The 20304-nt window shown below is 44.2% G+C and overlaps 7 protein-coding genes across 7 annotated transcripts; 4 read left to right on the plus strand and 3 right to left on the minus strand.

The window, feature by feature from the left end:
* Positions 1 to 4929: 4929 nt before the first annotated feature.
* Positions 4930 to 5165, plus strand: PHALS_09834 (uncharacterized protein; the record flags this gene model as incomplete). Its single annotated transcript, XM_024725160.1, has 2 exons — positions 4930 to 5021; positions 5096 to 5165. 2 exons carry the CDS (start codon positions 4930 to 4932, stop codon positions 5163 to 5165), a joined length of 162 nt encoding a protein of 53 aa, XP_024575964.1.
* Positions 5166 to 7689: 2524 nt separating this feature from the next.
* On the plus strand, positions 7690 to 7983 carry PHALS_09835 (uncharacterized protein; the record flags this gene model as incomplete). The annotated part of the gene is made up of 2 exons (XM_024725161.1): positions 7690 to 7707; positions 7798 to 7983. 2 exons carry the CDS (start codon positions 7690 to 7692, stop codon positions 7981 to 7983), a joined length of 204 nt encoding a protein of 67 aa, XP_024575965.1.
* Positions 7984 to 9459: 1476 nt separating this feature from the next.
* On the minus strand, positions 9460 to 10801 carry PHALS_09836 (dna repair protein rad51; the record flags this gene model as incomplete). Its single annotated transcript, XM_024725162.1, has 6 exons — positions 9460 to 9583; positions 9643 to 9731; positions 9801 to 9864; positions 9932 to 10407; positions 10472 to 10678; positions 10742 to 10801. The coding sequence occupies 6 exons, from the start codon at positions 10799 to 10801 to the stop codon at positions 9460 to 9462; spliced, it is 1020 nt and encodes a 339-aa protein (XP_024575966.1).
* Positions 10802 to 10855: 54 nt separating this feature from the next.
* PHALS_15395 (uncharacterized protein) lies at positions 10856 to 12018 on the minus strand. Its single transcript, XM_036407410.1, has one exon. The coding sequence runs from the start codon at positions 11912 to 11914 to the stop codon at positions 11726 to 11728; it is 189 nt and encodes a 62-aa protein (XP_036263117.1). The 5' UTR covers positions 11915 to 12018; the 3' UTR covers positions 10856 to 11725.
* An 807-nt stretch (positions 12019 to 12825) lies between these two features.
* Positions 12826 to 14322, plus strand: PHALS_09837 (phosphoethanolamine n-methyltransferase; the record flags this gene model as incomplete). Its single annotated transcript, XM_024725164.1, has 1 exon — positions 12826 to 14322. One exon carries the CDS (start codon positions 12826 to 12828, stop codon positions 14320 to 14322), a length of 1497 nt encoding a protein of 498 aa, XP_024575968.1.
* Positions 14323 to 16458: 2136 nt separating this feature from the next.
* On the plus strand, positions 16459 to 16888 carry PHALS_09838 (uncharacterized protein; the record flags this gene model as incomplete). The annotated part of the gene is made up of 4 exons (XM_024725165.1): positions 16459 to 16485; positions 16555 to 16575; positions 16677 to 16735; positions 16795 to 16888. The coding sequence occupies 4 exons, from the start codon at positions 16459 to 16461 to the stop codon at positions 16886 to 16888; spliced, it is 201 nt and encodes a 66-aa protein (XP_024575969.1).
* A 1648-nt stretch (positions 16889 to 18536) lies between these two features.
* PHALS_09839 (uncharacterized protein) lies at positions 18537 to 20228 on the minus strand (the record flags this gene model as incomplete). The annotated part of the gene is made up of 8 exons (XM_024725166.1): positions 18537 to 18638; positions 18703 to 18779; positions 18864 to 18876; positions 18948 to 19022; positions 19898 to 19931; positions 19993 to 19996; positions 20046 to 20057; positions 20123 to 20228. The coding sequence occupies 8 exons, from the start codon at positions 20226 to 20228 to the stop codon at positions 18537 to 18539; spliced, it is 423 nt and encodes a 140-aa protein (XP_024575970.1).
* Between the last annotated feature and the right edge of the window lie 76 nt (positions 20229 to 20304).

Genomic DNA, 20304 nt, shown 5'->3' on the forward strand with positions numbered 1-20304 from the left:
ACGGGTGATCGCGTTTGAATTGTGCCAGCTTAAGGCTGCGGCGAGGAACTACCCAGTTCACAAGGAATTACTTGCGATGAAGTATGCGCTTGTCAAGGTCAGGGTGCACCTGTTTTGGTCAAAGTCGTTTGTTTTCTACATATTTATCCGTCATTACGCACCGTTGCTCCATCGCCTCACCTCTTGCAGAGGATGGCCAGATGGCTCTTATTCCTTACATGATATAACTTCGAGTTGAAGTATAAGCTAAAAAATCATAATGCTTTGGCTGATGCATTGTCACGCAGACCGGATTATAAGCTTGCTCTTGTCGATGGTGACGTCGTCAGTGACGAATTTGATCCGCGCCGCATACGCGGGTGATGGTATATGTGTAGCGCTCTACAGGCTCTCGGGAGCAAGGAGTTTAGAAACATGGACAAGAAATTGTCGGCGCGTTTGCGCGCACGGTTACAATCGTTGAATAATGGGTTCGTGTATTTTAGCTGACACGTCACGAATTGTGGTTCCTTACAATGTGGATTTGAAATACTGTATCCTCTATGAGGCCCACGACACCCCACTTAGTGGTCACCTCGGTCGTGAAAAGACGTACAGCTCAATGGGTTGCAATTATTGGTGACCCAAGCTGTACAAATGGACGAGCACATATGTGCGCACCTGTAAGAGGTGAAACCATCTCCGAATGCGGCGGCGGCGCTGGTCACTTAATCGGTACCGTACGGTGTTGGCAGTCCATGAGTATAAAATGTGTGTTTGGCCTGCCGAAGGATTCGGCGGGCAACACGGGTGTCGTGGTCTTTGTGAATCGTTTGAGGGAGATGGCTTATCTTGCGGCAGTTCCGGACATCTTTGGCGGTGTGGGTACAGCGACGCTGTTTGTCGGTCGTGTCTTTCGACAACATAGGCTCCCGGAGTCAATTGTCCCTGCTAGAGACCCAGGCTTCACTGGAAGTTTTGGTCTTCAATCTTCAGGGTGCTGGGCACCAAGTATACTATGTCAACAGCGGACCATCTGCAGACCGATAGTCAGGCTGAGCGCGCGAATCGCGTCGATGAAGACGTTCCTTGCAGCGTCTGCGCCGAGACGCCCGAAGCGCTGGAGCGCCATGTTGCAATTTTCATCTACCGGCTACAAGCCACTCTACGTGAACGGGTTTGTTAATTCTCGCGTCCCGCTGACGCCGCCATCCCATGGCTCAGGACTTGGTGGGGAATGAAAAGCGAACCGGTTGCTGATGTCAGCCCCCTCTCAGTCCGTAAAGAAGTCGATGACAACTGTCTACCAGACCGAGTGTCCTACGACACGTTCGCGATGCGATAACTGAAAGCCAAGACATGCAGAAAGAATAATGCAGACGGAAAAAGCAGAAGAAAAGTGGAAAAGTTTGAGGTCAGAAACCTGGTTTTATTAAATGCTAAAAACCTTCCTGCACATGCCGTCTCTGCTGTCTTTACGACGAAGCTCCGTCCACGAGTTATTCGACCTTTTAAGGTCGCGGCCAAGCGAGGGCTTGCGTAAAAGCCGAACCTTCCAAGAAGGAATGGCACCCACCCGGTGTTTTATGTGGGCTTGACTAAGCCGTACCGGGATCCGGCGCAAGTGAATGCGGAAGCGTTGGCGCCGGGGCGGCGCTCAATGGCACCCGGCTACACAGAAGCTGAACCAGTAACTGGTTTTGAGCACGGAGTGCAACAAATCTCGTTTCCAACGGCACAAGGCGCTCCACCGTCGCACAAAGTGACCTATTCGTCTGCTCGACGGCTAGGAGCCGCTCCTACAGAGCGCAACGTAAGGTAGTCGGTGCACAAAGTGCTCCAGCCGCTCGAGGTCGTCCGCACAGCGGTAGGCGATCTCAGAAAGATTCTTGGTAGAGTGCCGATGACGACGAACTTTGTCCTTCAACGCTCGAAGACACAGGACGGCGATCGACTAAGTCGTCATCGCCCGCCGCCGACTCTTCTCGATGGGAATGGTGGCGTCCTCTACAACGTGGAACGCCTTGTGGGTCGGCGTCGCCGAAAGGTCTAGCCCAATATCTTGTGAAGTGGTGAGGATACCCAAACTCCGATGACTCGCGGGAGTTTGAGGTGCCACTTCGGCAAGACTGCCCAGGCCTCGTGGACGATTATGATTATGACGCTTCGCGTCGTCGTGCGCCACGCGCTTTTCGGTAGTAGCCCGGGAAGCCGGAGGGCCACGAACCGAGCTCAAGCTACGGTCCTGCGCTGCTGTGGTCGTAGTCTCACCCGTGTGAAAAACCACAGAGCTCGCTGGAGCGTGATTGATTATTCCATATGTCGCAGGGCGACAGTACGCAGGATGTCGGTGTCGCGCCTTGAGTTTAGCAAATTCAAATCTAAGATGGCGCTCTACACGCACATCCACTTTCTTTTGGTTTCGCTGTAAGGTAGGTTTCGCCAAGGACGAGCACCCCAGGAATAGTCCGCCTTGCGGGTGCGGGAGCGCATCTCTTTGAGCTCGAAGTCAAGCGCGGTACCGATCCATTGGGATCTCTTGTGGTATCAAAAGCGATCTCGGAGAGCTTTCCGCTCACCAAGCTCAGTATTTGTAGTGGCCGGAGCCCGGCCTCATGATCGAGTGATCACGTCTTTCGCTTAAGTCGCGTGTGCCGCCGAGCGGAAGTCATATATCACACGAAGGTCTATGACCGAATGTGGATACGAGCGCATGAGAGCCGCATTGTGGGCAGCCTCCAATTGCTGTATCTGTGCCCTGTCGAGGGGATTGGTAATAATACCACTTCCACCGGAAGTCGAGAGGTCGGGGGACGGATACGGTGTCTGCAAGGCTCGAGCTAGGCTCACATTGCGCCGTTGGCCCCTCCTACTCGTCTTCCCACGCTGGGAAAGGAGTAAGTCGACTTCCTCCAACTCCTCGACGAGGAAATCCGTCTCCCGGGGCGGGCGCGGTGTGTTGAGCTCGGTTGCCGAGGGCTTGGGATGTGCTTCCTGTGAAGCCACGGACGCACTGTCCGGAGATACACAGGGCTTTGTCCGTGGGCGCCCTCGGAACCAGCAAGGCTGAGTGTTTTGCGTGTCATAAACACAGGGCTCATTGAGCGGAGAAAGCTCAAGATTTTTCTTGAAACGTAGCGGTGTCTCAGACACGCGAGCCTCGTCTGAGGCGACAGTTAAATGTAAACTGTGAAAATTCACAATTTCCATGGGGGGAGTGTAACGGGATTTCACTCTCCCTTGTATGAAAGGGCGAGTCACACAAGATATGTGACCGTACATAGGTGTGGATTACACAAGTTGGTGTAATCAAACAATGGGGTGGCTTCACTGTCACAAGAAGTCACTACGTGACAGGATTGCCAGTAGTCATGCATATTAATTAGGTATTACTCTATTAATTAGGAAAACCTAAGGTTCTAGATATTGGCGGCTCTTTCGCCGATAAAACAATTAGATACAGTTTTAGTTTTGAATGGAAGAGTTCATTCACCTTGAATAAGGTTGTAAGTAATCTTAGAGGCAACGGATTGCGATCCGCTGCACTCGTACTGGTTCTTGTATAGAACGTAAGGTCAGTGACCTTAGCTTAGCTCCCTCTAAGCAAAGAGCTGCGGCATTTCCGTTGCACTTAGACTGCCAAACCAAGCGTATCAGGAGCTATAGAATTTTTGTCCACCAGTCAAGGCAGCTGAGAACTAGCGTACCATTTCAAAACGCTAAGCTTATGTCACTGTAGTGACGTCATACCCTCTTCTAAAGGCGGTCACAGTTACAAACTTGATAACAGGTGCGACGCACACCGAGGAATTACGCTTCTATCCTTCGTCATTTGGTGTAGGGTTGGAGCCGCATCGAGTGCGGAGTACAGCTTCTGTGTCACGAGGGAGGATGGGGTGTTGGAAGTGGAAGCTCTATGAGCGTGTCCGTTGCGGTAAATCAGTTGTGCGGAGGAAGAAGAGGTAAAATGCTGAGCAGCTCCGCGGTACATGCATACGCTTCATCTATGGTGATACAAAACATCTGCGTCTTACGTGCTTCTCTCGCTTTCGGCTGAGGTAAGAAGTGTCGGGGTCCCACGCAAGTAAGTCGGACCAGCCCCTCGCGAGGAAACGTTGAGGACAACTCTACACCAACTGAAATTATACGATTGTATCATACATCGTAAATGTCATAGTTAATGGGAACCAGCCCTAAAGGGATGACTGTCCGAAGAGAATTAAGGCGTACAACACAGGGTTTTGGCTATTGAAATTGATCTTCCGATAGATAAGTCCTGGTCGATTTAAGAACTTCGTGCAATTTTGTATGACATGCGACTGCTGAAAGTAGTAGACAGTATGCGGAGGCATTGAGAATGCCGGGTACAGATGATGTAAACTTGCGTCCAGCCGGTGGGACATGTGCAGGTGCTTCGGTTGAGCCTCCATGTACATTTGAGAATGGAATAGTGTCTCGTCCTAAACCTGGATTCGAGATTTGATCGCAACCTAGGTATGACATGGCCGGAAACCCCATGCCACGGTTCGGCTGAAGGTCGACGAAGTTAGACCCCACGAACAACTTTACTGATAGAGCTTTGACGTGTCAAATCTGTTATCTGCCAGGAGCAGAAGAATTTTCGGCATGAGTACAAAGCTGCAAGAGCTTCTGAGTAGAAAACCAATGAAAATGTTAGGTGCTTATTGCAGAGCTCATAAGCCACAAGCAAAAGTTTCCCGTGGTCTTGGGATGAGACAAAGAGAAGCGATCATTGATCGCGTATCTATGTTAAGCCGGGAAAGAACAATTATTAGTTGTGCCCCCTACAGCTTGTCGCTGAATCACGGTAAATAACAGCTATGAGCTAGTGTTTCGTGTACCAGAACTGAAAGAATGGAAGAGCGACTATAAGTCGCATATAGAAGGTCCGGGTCTTATATAATATTTCAAAGATAACTCATACTTGTCATGCTGCTGCATGACAAGTATAGTCTTTTGATGTGTTCGCCGTGCAAAGCTGCGAAATTCCTCGAGGGAGGGATTAGTATGATTGATTGCTCGTGAACGAGTGAGTGGGTAGTGTTAGGAATTATTGCTACCTCCGATAGTATGAATGTGTGTAATGTATTATAAGACCGTCGAGTCATCGTGCTGGTACGCTTAATACCGAAGGAAAGGCTGAGCGCGTCAGTCACAATGAATAAGCCGCTGATTTAAACATTCTATACTTTGGCAAAGAAAGTAACGACGTCGTGACTAGAGGTCCACCATGCATGTTGGCCACGGATCGATTAGGGCATCATTAGGTTGATTTCGTTCTCAAAAACAAATAGTATTGAGCTGACGCCATTGATTTTTCTGTACGTACCAGAAAGAGGGTTCAATGACAGAGTATAAATCTTTGCACTTATCGCTGACTTTCTGTGTCAGAAATTGTACCATCAAAACTTGCATTGTACATGATTATAATAAGTTAAATGAAGTCAGTTTTGGTACAATCACCGATTTTTGATTAGGAATGGCTGCATAGAGGGCGGTTGGCTGCACTGTACCCGGCGCTCTTGTCCTGGTCGGTTGGTATGATGGACCGCTGATGAGTGATAGCGATTTCTCTCATACTTCAATGAGTACTCTGAGCGATATATATCTTTGATTGACCAGTTATGTTCCAAGGACTGTATAACACACCAGCGACATGTAAGAGACTCGTGACATAGCTGCTTAAGTCATTTCGTGACGATGCACAAATACATGTCGACGATATATTTGTCATAGCCATCCGAATCACGGGAAGTCGGAAGTGTAGATCACTTTAAAAACTTGCAAGCAGTGCTCGAGTGTATTGGCTAGATAAGTGACCTCCAATATGGACAAGTCTGTATTTGTCGCCAAAAAAATCTTTTCTTGGATTCTGCTGGGAAACATGACTTCCGGGTACATCCGTAAAGATCAACTTCATGGTAAATTGGTCAGTGTATTTCTTCCAAAGAGACAAAGGAAATGGTCTGGCCTGGCCTTCTACTTACACAATATAGAGCAAACTATCGTGACCTTTCTTACAAATCGACAAAAAGATATCAGATGATGCTGGAGAATTGTAGAAGAGGCGGGCTTTAGAACTGTGACAGAAAGCCTTGTACGTGTCCAATATAGCTCTTTCGAATTCAGATCGGTCATTCATTGTCGTCTTTACCATATCAATCTTTGTTATAGGCTTTGCGCTACTCCAAGCAGATACCGATAGACATGAATGCGTGATTAAACTTGAGTCTCACCAGCTAAAGCGGCAAGAAATAGATACCCTGCTCACGAAAAGAAACTACCTGCAGTATATCTTGTTGTTATCAAGTTAGGGAGCACCGGGATAGCGCTAAGCCATTTGTAACTCATGCTGACCACGCATCGTTGTGTAAAGCAACATCACAATCACATGTCTTGCAGAATGGCAAAGTAAATATTTTTAGCTGCCGAGTATATTTTTGGGGTATGGTTTAAGCCGCGTCAGCTTTATGTTGTGGCGGATGCGCTACTTGTCTAATGCATGATAGTGACGTCAGCAATTGGGAGGTAATACGTACAGCGTAGGAGGGAGATGCAACACATATTTCTTAGCTGAAAGCTTTGTGAGGCAAAAGGTCAGGTGACGCTTTAACGACGCTCGCGATTGCACACCTGCACGGCTATTGATTATACCGAAGCTTGCAGTATTACAGTGCTGACCCATTTGACACTCAACGAGTGGTGATACCCCCCGCATGAGACTTTCACGAGAGGGATTGACAGTACAAAATACTGAACAAGACCCATGAGATCCCCAAAGTGGCAACCTCGGCGCTCGGCGAGCGTTTTGTATTGGTGAATAGAACATATACAAGCGGGTATGCACATATGTGCAATGTTCTAGCGGTTTAAACCCTCGCCACATTCGGCGGTGTCATTGGCTGGTCTGTCGGTTCACAACAGTGTTGACAGTTCATAAATAGGGACCTTTTTGTTTTTAAGAAGGCGAGTGCGGTAATGCGCCAGCTTTGATATCGTGGACCGTCTGAACAGGATGGCTCATCTGGCTGCTGTCATGATAGTGTAACTAGTGAGAATACATTCAAGATGTTTCTCGCCATAGTTTTACACCAACAGGACTTGCCGGTGACTATCGTTTTGAATCTGGATCGGCGCCATACATCGGAATTCTGGCAAATTTGTATAAGGTACAGGGTTCCACATTGGACATGTCAAACATGCTTAATTGCAGGCAGATGATCAAACCGCACGCGTAAATCTCGGAGTGAAGGATACCCTTCGAAGCATTTGCGAGGAAAAACCATAGTGCTGGAGTGAGTTGCTCCCACTCAAAGAATTAGTACTCACCGTAGATTGAGGGATGTCGCTATCTCTCACCCGATAACATCCTTCGGTCACATCAATGGTACTGATGAGGTGTAACCGAGCATGCTGTTCTGCGACACATCCTTCCCAAGAGCTGTTTTTGCGCCGAAATTGCGACTGACAAGATTATTTTGAGCATGCACCATTTGCCATTTACCAGTAGCCTTTCCGACACATAAAATCGGCGTCTATTTGGGAGATCCACTCTATCATAAAATCCAAATCGTGCTTCGCTCGGACGAACGTGCCGATGACGTAAACCGTTCCCTTGGCAAAAGTAAAAGCTACTGCATAGGATGTGAACATCCGCGACATTTTTCGCTGGAATTCTTCAATGTGGGAATGGCCACTTGGACAGAGGTACCGCACAAAAGTGCCCACTTAGCGCAGTATCCTAGCTAGAGATTGAGAGCTTGATAGTTGTTGGAGAGGTGTGACCGTTCTTATCAGAAAAGCCTAGGCTTCTTCACTCGATCGCAAGAACTGCACCTCTCTCAGAGACTTGATGAGCAAAAGAAGCAGGCTGGTATGATTTCCAATATGTACAAGGCTCGTAAGAGTGGACACTGCAAAATGCAACTGCGGAAGATAAGCTTTAAGCTCAAAGGGTGCCCGATGAGCCCACTCTTCTTGTAATATATGCATACAATACCAACAATTTTAAGCCCTTGTGTGGCCCAAATTATGGTGCTTGTTGTGTCAACGAGCAGCGTGCCATATGACAGAATAAGCGGCAGTATTGTTCGAAGCTTAATACAGCACTTATAACGGGGTTACACGAACCCTAATAACAGGGGTGTGTGTGCGTGTCACACGAGATGTACATAATGTGACCACACACCCAACAAGAATATGGTACGGGGCTAGGTAGCCAGAAATTATGCATGTATGATTTTACTATATTGAGGAAAAACTCAACTTTTAACATTAGGATAAAATTAGTTTCGATTTTGAACAGAAGTGTTCGTTTGCCATGGTTAATGATTTTAAGTTCATTTAGAGGCAGCGGATTGCACATCCGCTGCACTAGTACTTGGCTATTGTAAAGAACGAAAGGTTGATGACCTAAAGACGCTTCCTCAAGTGCAAAGTTACGGCAGCCCCGCTGCAGCAATGTATTGGTTCTGTTGAAGACAATGGAGTTCGTCAAGATAAGATCCGTCGGACACATTGGCTTGTGGCCACACATCATACGGCACATACAAAACTAGTTCTTTTTCGTCAAGGTCTCATGGAGACACAGCCATTGAGCCAACCATTGATAGCGATTGTTATCCCGTGGAAGCTTATACGGCATATTTTTTGGCAGATACAAGGGTTAAAAACTGCCATGTTGCTCAGTACCAAGGTCGCTATTCAATTATATCTTCCGCCATGCAATGAATGTGTTCCGCCTGAGAGTTTGCAGTGGGCATCCGGTCATTTTGAGCCCGGCTCCTTGAACAGAATTTGCGACAATAACGGATCAAGCTCCGGTGCAATCGCCGTCGGTAGGCCACGTTAGCGAAACACTTTGTTGAGTCATAGCTTGGCTTTTCATCAAGGATAATGGTGTCGCTAACAACAGAGAGATGAGCCACCTTGCCCAGATAGCCCACAGAGACCACGATGCCGGTAACAACCTCGCATCGCCCAACGTTCTCCGTATGGCCGACTGGTAACTAGATCTTCACATCCACAGATTAATTAAAAAATTATCGGACGCGTACCAAAAAGTGAGGTTCATACCAATGAATTGTAACATTCGACCACACTCGCACAGTTGCCGACGATGGCGGCGACAGTCTATCCCGTTGACGTGTAGCACACGTGTGCACATCATATTTTACTCAATTGTACATGCTAGGCTATCAGTACGTGGTGCTTACTTCCGAGATGAGTAGACGAGCAGCATATGCCTCACACAGAACTTTGTACTTGAAATTCCTGTCATCATGTACGATATGTCAAGCTGTAATATATAAAAAGCAAATGTCCTTGGCTGAATTTGGAAATTATTAGGAGCGATTCGGCATTATAAACATAAAATTTTGTGCATCGCACAAATCACACACATCAAACTCTTTGTTGTAAGTGTGTATATCCGATTAAGAGTACAAAATAGGAGTGTAGCTAATTCAATTCGTCATGAATACCTTGCTCCGTGATGGAATAGATGGCCTCAGATTCGGGAAGAATCGGAGAGTCTACGACTTTCATGACACGATTCTCACCACGACCTTTTCTTAAGCGAAGCCTGTCATTGATAAAAACGTCACCTTTTCGCCACTAGTTGATAATGTTCACATTACTGACCTCGTACAAGACGCATGAGCCATGATATTGCCTCCAATTGGTTGAAGAGGGTCCTTCGCAAACATCCCAGAGTCTGGATTTGCGGTCATCTAGCAACATGAAAAATTATAAAGCGTGGGTCAACATGTTCACTCCGATCCAAGCAACGCATCATTTACCTGATTTGTAATCACAACGGCCACCCCAAACTCGTCAGCCATTCTCGTAAGCGCGCGTAGAAACCTAACAACGCGCCAGATTCAGGTGAGAATGATCCTAGCAAATTAAGTTCGCAATTCTAATCTCGCACTTAGCCAATTCTTGTTGTCGAGCCGCCAGCTCACCACGACCAGAGTAATCGGTTCTAAACAACGCTGTAGCACTATCAACAATGACAAGAGCAAATCGAGACTCTGCCATCATAGCAGATGCTTGTATCAACAATTGCATCTGATGCTCCGAATTGTATGCACGAGCAAATGCCACATTATCAAGTACACTAGCTCCATCTAATCCATATCTTTCTGCAATAGCTTGCAGTCGTTGTGGTCGAAAAGTCCCTTCCGTGTCGATATAAAGTGCTTTGCCTTCTCCACCTCCACGATCTACTGGTAACTGACACGTAACGCAGAGCTGGTGGCATAATTGTGTTTTGCCTGTCCGAAATTCTCCAAATATTTCTGTAATTGAGCCAGTCTCAATTCCCCCTTTTAGTAATTCATCCACAGCAGTCGACCCAGTTGAGAGAGTGATCAAATCCTTTCGACTTTCTAGTACATCTGCAGCCTACGAATACTAGTATATGTCAATTCAAAGAAAGAAATGGTAGCTCATTCCATTAGTTTCGCACCGTTGTAAAGCCTACATTAACCATCTCCCTTGCGGCCTTGAGCATCTTTTCTGCCTTAATTTCACTAATACCTTTAATACTCACAAGTTGCTTCTTGGTGGCCATAGCAACGGCATCGACTGTATGCATGCCAGCCTCCTTTAATTTATTTACGTCAGTAGCATTGATACCCACTTGCTCCAAGATGTTCACAAGACGTGGGCCTTGCTGTTGCAGTGTATGTGCATCAGAGTGAGATAATCATATAGACACGCTACTTGAGTATCGTACCAATTCATGCTCTTCCATTTCCATCACTTGCTCTTCTTCCTGGTACTGACCATTCATCATGCTATTGGTGTCTTGTTCTCGTTGCAGCTACGGCAATTCTATTGATTGTGCTGGCAATCAATTGTCATTCACTCTCCCGCCAAATTCCAAATTTCTTGTATCAATTTGAGGTTTTGGGTCGAAAATTTCATGTCATATTTTTAAATCGAAATTTGCTTTCAAAGTAATCATGGGTCAATTATTGTACACTGCCTCTTACAGTGCACAACCCGTCAAGGGTCCTTACAAATGCAAGATTTTATTGACGTTCCAAAATGGCAGCATCTGTCTCGTCATATTGACTTAGTTGTTCGAGATACGGAGCATAGTGGACCAGCGATACTCTGATCGGCCGTCGACGATACTGCCTACGATCGTTGCGAAAAATTGCACTAGGATTGTACTAAGCTGAATTTTGCTATTGCAATATTAGTATTAAAACAGTGATTAGATGAATTCGACGGGACCAACGACCTTGATGCGTTGGTGAGCTAAACATTGTACTCTTACTGACGCAAGAAGAAAGGTGACTTTTACTGCTGCCGTCTTTTTCGCAGCAATGTGCCTGCCACGTTGACTAATGACATAGTGTTTGCCTTGACAAAGTGTTATGTATTTATGTTCCGCCTAGCGTTAGTCGATGGATGTTTTCCCTACTTCAAATAAATCATGAATGTCAGACGGACTATCACTTTCGAAACCACTGTATGGAATCGTCGAACTTGTTCAGCTAAAGCACTAAAGAAACAGTTTAGGTCGTGTCTCGGCATGCTCAGCTTGTCAATTTTTGAAGCAGGGAAGAATAAGGCAAGGAGTATCATCATGCATGCTTCTCTTTGTCGTTCACATGATCGGTATAATATAACAACCTAGAGAGTACGAGATGTCTTCATATCGATAGGGTCAGTAAAATTTTCACTAGCCAACCTACAATCACAATACCTTTCACCAGTTAGTATCGGTGATGCTTAATTTCGTCAGAGCCGCCCTTGTGGCACAAAATTTACGGCGTCTAGCAGCAGCGCTTTTGGAAACAAAGCTGTTCAAGCTGATCGCTGTTAACCTTTGTCGCAGTAAGTAATCGGTCTTCAAATTTGTTGGCATATGTATAGTGCGACACACAGGTTTCCACATTCAGTCTTGCGCTATGTTGCAGCCATAAAATATGTAGGGTACTAAGAGGCAATTCTGTCATACTATTCATCCTTCTTTCTATCGAACGACAACGCTATTTTGACTTGCACATACTTAAAATTAGCACGTGAGGGACAAGGCAAGATAGATTGATGAAGATTTCATATGAAATATGGCGTAATATTAATCAGATACCTCTGTCGCATTTGGCCATATGTTTGACGGTATAAAGACCTCAAAAATGCTGATAACAATCTTCATTGATGAAGGAAATAGACGAGCATTGTCAGCATGTAATAGCCTTAAGTACATACGAAACTATACATATCTTGCCTTGTGCTGTGTCAGCATCTGTCAGATCTATAGAAAGGGTATATATCTCTAAATGTTACAATAAATTGGTGCTAGCACTGTGGGTGCTACAGACACTAGTGTAACGATGTGAGAATTTCTTGAACGTCACATTCACTTGTTGAGGCTTTGGTTCAGTCTGTGCACGTTTTGAAGGCACCAAAAACCTTATGGAGTGATGGATTCACTCTACTGTATGCTCAGTCAACAAAAAGATACTGCGAGCTCACTATACTATCCTACATTAAGATGCCCAACTGACGCAACAATTTGAATTTATGATACCACAAGTCTCTTCTTTAGGCACGCAAGTTGTCATCCGGAAGCAGAAAGTGACGCGGCTGACTTCAGTATTCCGCAGCTTACACGTTTACTGCAGTATAGCTAACGCATTATATTCCAAACACGTAGTTGCGAATTCAAAGTCAATTTCCTCATAATGATTGCTAGTCAAAGTGTTCGAGGGATCCTGAATGAGCAACTTTTGAACACGCAAAGTTTCAACGTGTTTCTTTTCTTCATTTTCCAATTTATTACCACCGTCGATACCCATAGAAATTATGACCTTCGAGAGCGAGGACTTAACTCGCCAACAGATGAAATCATACTGGACAGAGCATAGTGGCAGCACAAATATCGAAAATATGATGCTCGACACGAATGCTCAAATCCTTCATGAGCTTGAAGTGCCCGAGATTATGGAACGTGCTCCCTCAATGAAGGATAAGGACGTACTGGAAATCGCCGCTGGTATTGGCCGATACACGTCCATTATTGGAAAGAGTGCCAAGAGTGTTACTGCTGTGGAATTCATTGAAGATTTTCACAAGGCCAACGTTGCGTCTAACGGACATCTACACAATGTCACGTTTCTCTGCAAGGATGTTGTCAACCTTGAGGCCAAACCCAACTGCTTTGACGTTATTTATTCCAATTGGCTTTTCATGTATCTAGGGGATGAAGAAGTTCAGGAATTTGCCCAGAAGGCCATTAAGTGGTTACGCCCCGGTGGACGACTCTTTTTCCGCGAATCTTGCTTTCGGCAGTCGGGAGACGTTAAACGGAGCAACAATCCAACGCACTATCGTCACCCTGCGTTCTATATTGGAGCTTTTAATTCAGTGGTGTCGAAGGAGGGTAATGGAGGCCTTGCTTACTTTAACCTTGAGTCCTCCGGCAGCATTTCAGTCTATCGCAAGGTCAAGAAAAACAGCGGACAGATCTTTTTCAGCTACACGAAAGCTATTAAGGAGGGTTCGGACAACGACATTGAGGCCGTAGCCACTTTTCAGAAATTCCTCGACGAACAACAATACTCAAAGCAGAGTATCATGCGCTACGAGAAGATCTTTGGTCAGGGATACGTTAGTACGGGTGGACAGTCCACCACAACCGAGTTTGTTGAGAAACTCAAGCTCCAGCCAGGTGAAAGAGTTTTGGATGTAGGTTGTGGAATTGGTGGAGGTGACTTCTACATGGCACGTCAGTTTGGCGTCTCTGTTCTTGGTATTGATCTGTCCACTAATATGGTACACCGTGCGCTTGAAATTTCCATGGAAGATTCAAGCATTGACGTCGAGTTTGAGATTTGTGACGCCACCAAAAAGCAGTTCTCAGAATGCTCCTTTGACGTAATATACTCTCGCGACACGATTCTTCACATTGAAGATAAGCAGGCATTGTTTGCCAAGTTTTATCGTTGGTTGAAGCCGGGAGGTCGTATCCTCATCTCCGACTATTGCAAAGGAGAGCAGGAACCAACGGACCGCTTCAAAGCATACGTTGCTAGTCGTGGGTATCATCTGCTGTCCCCATCCAAATACGGAAAGACGCTAGAGTCAGCAGGTTTTACGTCGGTGATAGCTGAAGACCGTACTGAACAGTTCATCAAGGTGTTGAAAGATGAACTGGCGCGTACATTGGCGCAAAAAGAGCAATTCATTGCGGAAACGAGCGAATTGGACTTTCAATACATTGTAGACGGGTGGGAGGCGAAGCTCGTTCGTTGTGGCGAGGGTGACCAAAAGTGGGGTCTCTTTTATGGCAAGAAGGAGTAAATTCTTCGTGGCAGTCATCTCATGTAGGATACGTTGAGCCACGAGCTTAAATCGCGGTACGCGTGATAGCTTTTTTCTACAAAATCGACGAGGTGTTGCATGTACTGCACAAATAAGCAATTGATGCATTTAGCTCTGTAAACTGGCAGCATTACCAGGCATCTCGACTACCGATTCACACAAAATGAAGAAATTAAAGACTTTACTTTTCCTTTTTGTCAGTTAATCTAAAAACCATGCAGCATTTGTGCGATTTTGTAGACTTCGTGCAAATGTACTTCACGTACGGCAGCCACCATTGCACAGCCAACATTGACCGCTCGGATCTACTTCTACTATTCGCATATTTTCGTAGCAAAAGCCACCAAGATCCTCGTAATTGCCATCTATTCTTACATTGATGTTCAGACTCATCTCCATCTTGCGCTAGACTTCATTGCTGCACAGTATAGCGCATAGAATCGTATTAAGATTTACTAATAACAAAAGAACTCGTTCCACAATTGTATTGTACTTACTTAAACTAAGACAAATATTGAAACTAATGACAATACAATCATGAGGACACTTTGATCAAGTAATTGTTTTCTTTGAGCACTTTTCTAGATGATACAATCAACAGGGAGTGTGTAAATTTATTTCCTTTGATAACTATTGCATCATTATTAAAAAAACAAAATAGATTACCAAACTCGCAGCGTGTGCTTGATGCTAGAGAGACTAAAAACCAGACGAACAGCAATTCGTTGTTTGTAGACACTTGTCCCAGCTTCTGTTGATCCCTGATCGTAGATACTGAAGGTTACATTTACTGCTTAACCTTTTTTTACCGCATGTGCAATGTCTGCAAAATTTACCTTCACTGAGTTGACTTCTTTTTCGTGATCAGCTTTCAGAAGGGCGACTTTATACTTGTGTTCACTTTGAAGCTCATACTTCTCATACATTCTTGTGAGTTTGAGCCACAAAATCTTCAACCAAATCCAAATTTTGTCCAGCACACCTGGTGTTTTAACCACTTCATGAGACCTCAAAAGCCGCGTGGTGAAGGAAGAGTCGAGGCCATTGGTTGACGCTAAGCGAATTTCTTTTGATCTGAAAGTGACTTCCAAGCTCACGAACACCACCGCGGCAACGATCAGGATCACTTGATATCGCTTCATCATTGAGGCAAAAGACGTCGGGTGGGTATGGAAAATTCGTGAATGATTAGAATAAACAATCGTCAATCATGTGGCTGCATCAAAAGACTGGCTCCTTTTTCCAATCTGGTGATAAAATAATGCGAATATAGTTCTCGACTCAATATTCATTGCAGTACTGAGTAAAGGCGCGAGTTTTGCTGTCATACGATGAGATGCACTTCATCTATATTCATTAATCGCAGAGAAAGGAATGAATTATATTGATTAATTTAGCTCTGAGCACGACAACTGTTTGCTCGATCCTACGTATATTTGGCACATCTACGATCTCGCTCCCTTCTGCAAGATATATATCGAACTGGGCGCTCTCTATATAGAAGATCATTCTTATTAATTCAGCTCCAGTAAGGGGTGTGCACTGAAGATAAGCTCATATGTTATCAACGAGATATGTCACCATCACTAACGCTACATTTCGTATCATGCTCTGTAACTGGCTTTTATCTAAATTATCTACGAAAAGATATCCCGATGATACATATGGCGATTTTTTCACCATATGCTCATCTCGAGAAAATTGATCCCCACACTTCATTCCCCAACTTTCCTTTGAAAGCCATCCTTCTCTTTGCGTAATGAAGCATGTCAAAGTAATTGCGCTATTTGCTACGCTCCTCTTCTTGGCGTGTGTTCCCGTCTCTTCAACCACAAAATTAAATGAGAAGTCAGCCGCAAATAACGATTTCACTTCAGCCGCTTCACTACCAACAGTTGACAGGGAGGAGAGAGGAGTACCTTGGTATTTCCATCCTATCAAGCTTGGAAAAGTCACCTCGCTCAAGCTTGAAGAGTATTTGGCAAGATTGAGGTTATATATGAAGTATCTGCGGAGAAGATGGGATTTGAGAAGGGAGCATAAACAGAAAGTAAAGGCGCATCAGCTAAAAAAAACGGAAAAAGAACTTGACCTGATGGGTAAACTACATTCAACATGAGGCCGTGGCTGACGAGACGTCTGGTACGGCATTTCACAGCATCAAAGTACTTTAAATGCTAACAATTTGTGTTGAATTTGTGCTGAATTTAGCTTCCTGGACTTCCGGCTCAAGTAATTTGCTCATGGCGGTAAATTAGTCAAAAATTTAATACGACCCTTTGATCTTCGCTTGTTTCTATCGTGAGTTTGCACAAGTTTCCTATATTGGATAGATCCGTGCTACAACCAATATCAGTAATTGTACGCTCGCTGTAGTTCGAAACATAGCAGAGTAAGCCAGCGTAATTTCTTATAATTTGCTGTATTCATCGTATTATTGTTTGCATCTAGTAATTTAGGATTATCCTATTGCAACAAAATTCTCACTTATTCGCCCACATACTCGCTTATCCTCGTCAGTTCCACCTTTATAACCAAAAATTGAGTGGCGTTCACGTCGTTCTTCCTTCATAATTCCAGTAATTGTCAAGTAATAGTCACGTTTTCATCATGCAATTGTTTTTTACAAGATACACTTGCATTGAAAGGCGTAATCGTGCAGCACGCCCTGAAGTCGCTCATTGGTTTTTAACTGTCTCATTGCAGCATATTAGCGCTTCGCTCCTGTTACACGATCAAAATTATTGCAGCACGACCTGTTTAAGGTCCTTCCGAACGCGTTCAAGAGATTGGAAAGCACAAAATTTGTTGACAAAGCCGAGAATGCACTAGTGTCACTAAGTGTCATGAATGAAAACGAGTTTGACAACGTTTTCGCCATCATCGCAGGTCGAAGAGTTCGTAGCTAAGATATAGCCGTCACTTTTCGTTAATAGTCTTTTTAGAAAACAGACCCCATTTTCTTTAACTTGTTTTCTCGCTTGAAAATATTTTCGTGAACAGGACACATGTGCTATTTGCCTGTGGTGCAGTTTTCTTCTGCATTCACTTGCTGTACTTCTAGCTTCATTCATTTTGATGGTGTTCCAAGAACTTCTTTCGCTCTATCGCATCGATCCATCACTTGACATACACTGAAACGTCTCGATCGCTGTGCTTTACCTTCGTCGAATTTTGCTTTGAAATGTACGCAGTCAATTCAGTTTCCATTTCTAGCCTTGCGCTATATGATGCGCATGAAGCTTAACAAAAGTTTCAACGTAATCCGCTACCGATGAAAGTTCCATGTTCCTAATTAGGTCAAGTTGAATCGAAATCATGTTTACTTTATTTCGATTTTGCCGCGAAATTAAATATTTCCACGTGTTAAAGCTCAATTGTTTCCGTGTCTACTCGTCATTCACAAACTCTCTTGAGTGATAAGTTTGTCGCCGTAAATCTTTCCTTCCAACGTACTATTTATTGATCGTACTTGTTCTTCCTTTACAATGTCATCACGTCTTGTGTAAGTTTTGGCTTATTCGTTTTTCTTAGAATACAAGATTCGAAGTTTCTGCTTCCTTGCAATAGTAAAACCTTATTTTTACGTGATGTTGCGACTTATAGCGACGTCTTGCTTCGAAGTTTTCCTTCCCTGCCACGCAGTCACTCTGGAGGTTCAACCTTTGCTTACTATTTTGATCATGATAGAAGGACACTTGATGAGCAAAAGATTGAAAGCTTAACTCTTACATTATTTCTGTTCTCTCATTTGTGGCGATAAACTTTCTTTAATCATCGCCATCGTTACGCACTTCTCACTCTACGTTCAATTCGCTTAATATCGACGACTACTTCGTCTTAATTTACACAACAAGAGCGTAAATTTGACCGGACTGATGAAATATCGCAGCCTCTTGATGATGAGGTTAATGACAGATCCATACAATTCATTCTTGAGCTGAGCTTCAATTTCGTCATAAACAATTGAGTTTCGTAACCACGTTGTTTCTCATTCAACTTCTATACTGTGCTCTATTAGAAATCAATTATTTTTTTCGTTAAGCGGGTATTAGTTGCGACGAGCCTGCGCCTATTTAGTAGATGCTGTTTCATCAGGATATTTCGTCGATATCGATGTTATTCAATCAGGTGTATACACTGCGCTTGCTGCTCTCAGCGTTTTCCCCTCAAAAGCCATTAGAAGATCGCCTTCATTTCGCTTGACAATCCTCAATCACATTTCTCACCCAATCGCTAGATTCTTTCACAAAGAGTTGATGGATCAGTGAACACTTTTGCTTCTTGTTGTCCATCTGAATCACAAACTGCGTAAAACTATCGGTTTTGAAGTGAAAAGAGCTCATCATTTTTACGGACCGTCTCAACGGCGTTTGTCCCTTCCATCATCATCGATGTCTCAAGCTGCCAAGCGGCTTCTCTAGCTTTGTCGACAGCTGGCAGCCTTTGATCACTTCTTGTTTTACATTAAACTTTCGTCAGTTTGATCTTCTTCCCAAACTTCTATTCATGACATTAACAGATGCCTGCAAACTACTCTCACACACCATCGAACTTTAGAATATATTACATAACATCGTCTTCATTCTTTACTCAATCATTACATCTGCATTGCAATACGCAGACACGCATGGGACAAACTCAAAGTGCCCACGAACATCAACACGGTTCATCTGGGGCTACCACTAAATATTCAATACATCACTACCAATCCATTACCACTACCATCACTTGTCAGTCAAAGTGTGTAGCTAGTATTTGCAGCACCAACTAGAGCGATAATCTATCCTTTGAACCTGTATGCAAAATTAAACGCCGATCTCCGCATTCCTTACAGGAAATAGACATGAACTGTCGATCAATCCACAAAACATCCGACGTCCATATAAACATTGAACCAATACTGTTTTTGATTGCTTGTTCTAACCATAAAAATCAATATTTGTGGGAGGCCGGCCCTCCCTCTGGTCGCATCATTTGTCTAAATCATCAATAAATAACCATCTTTGAAACCCAAACATTCTCATTTTGGAAAATAGCTTTTCAGATGCCACATCCACCACTTCTATAAGAGCTGTCTTGACGGGAACCTTCTCTGACCAATATTGCCGCGCACACCCATTCGGACTGCACTTGCTGGGCGAGCCGATATTGGATTCACAATCATTCGATAGCTTCTCAAATTGACGACAAGAGCGATCTAAACTGATGAAATCAACCTAGTCTAATGATAAAGGTGATGAGTTTCTACCTCGGAATTCGCTGAGTCATTTACAATAGCAAATTCAGGATAGTCAGTCATGACCAAAAGAGATTAAGACACCAAGACAGTCGCTATATCCTGGAATTGCATGATTTATCAGTCTTGGTTAGTCTTACAAGAGATAACGAATACGCCCAGTCCCAATCCTGCTGCTTCAATTTGCGTTTCCAAAAAATTAAGTGATTATCGCAGCTTTGAGGAAAAGATAGTTACACAGCGAAATAAATTTCGCGTCTGGAAATAAGAAATGAGGGAGAACAGTGGCGTTAACATATTCGCGAGTATATAAACCGTAATGGGAGCCATTAGAGAACGCGCAGCTAAACTGATGATTCCTGTAGTCAGTTTACGATTCCTCGTATCATCGTTTTAAAGATTTCTATTACCTTCCTTTAGCAGCTCATAACCACACACTTAAGATATTGGAATGATATCGGACCCGAACAGTTCTCTGTTAAAAAGAAGACTTTTACCGGGAATATCCAATATCTTGTTAACTTCCTACTCGTTTCGCACCTGTGAGCTGCAGCTCGCACAGTATAATTTGACGTAAGCAAACGATTTTCAGAATTTCGGGAGCTATTTTCAGCCTTTCAACCACATTCTTCGAGTTCAAGGTCATCGGACAATGTTCATAAAGAAAAAAAACATGTTAAAATTTTACGAATTTGAAAAAGCAATCTCTTACAAATTCTAAA

Source organism: Plasmopara halstedii, assembly GCF_900000015.1.
Source record: "Plasmopara halstedii genome assembly, contig: Scaffold_430, whole genome shotgun sequence".
In the NCBI taxonomy this organism is placed as follows: domain Eukaryota; phylum Oomycota; class Peronosporomycetes; order Peronosporales; family Peronosporaceae; genus Plasmopara; species Plasmopara halstedii.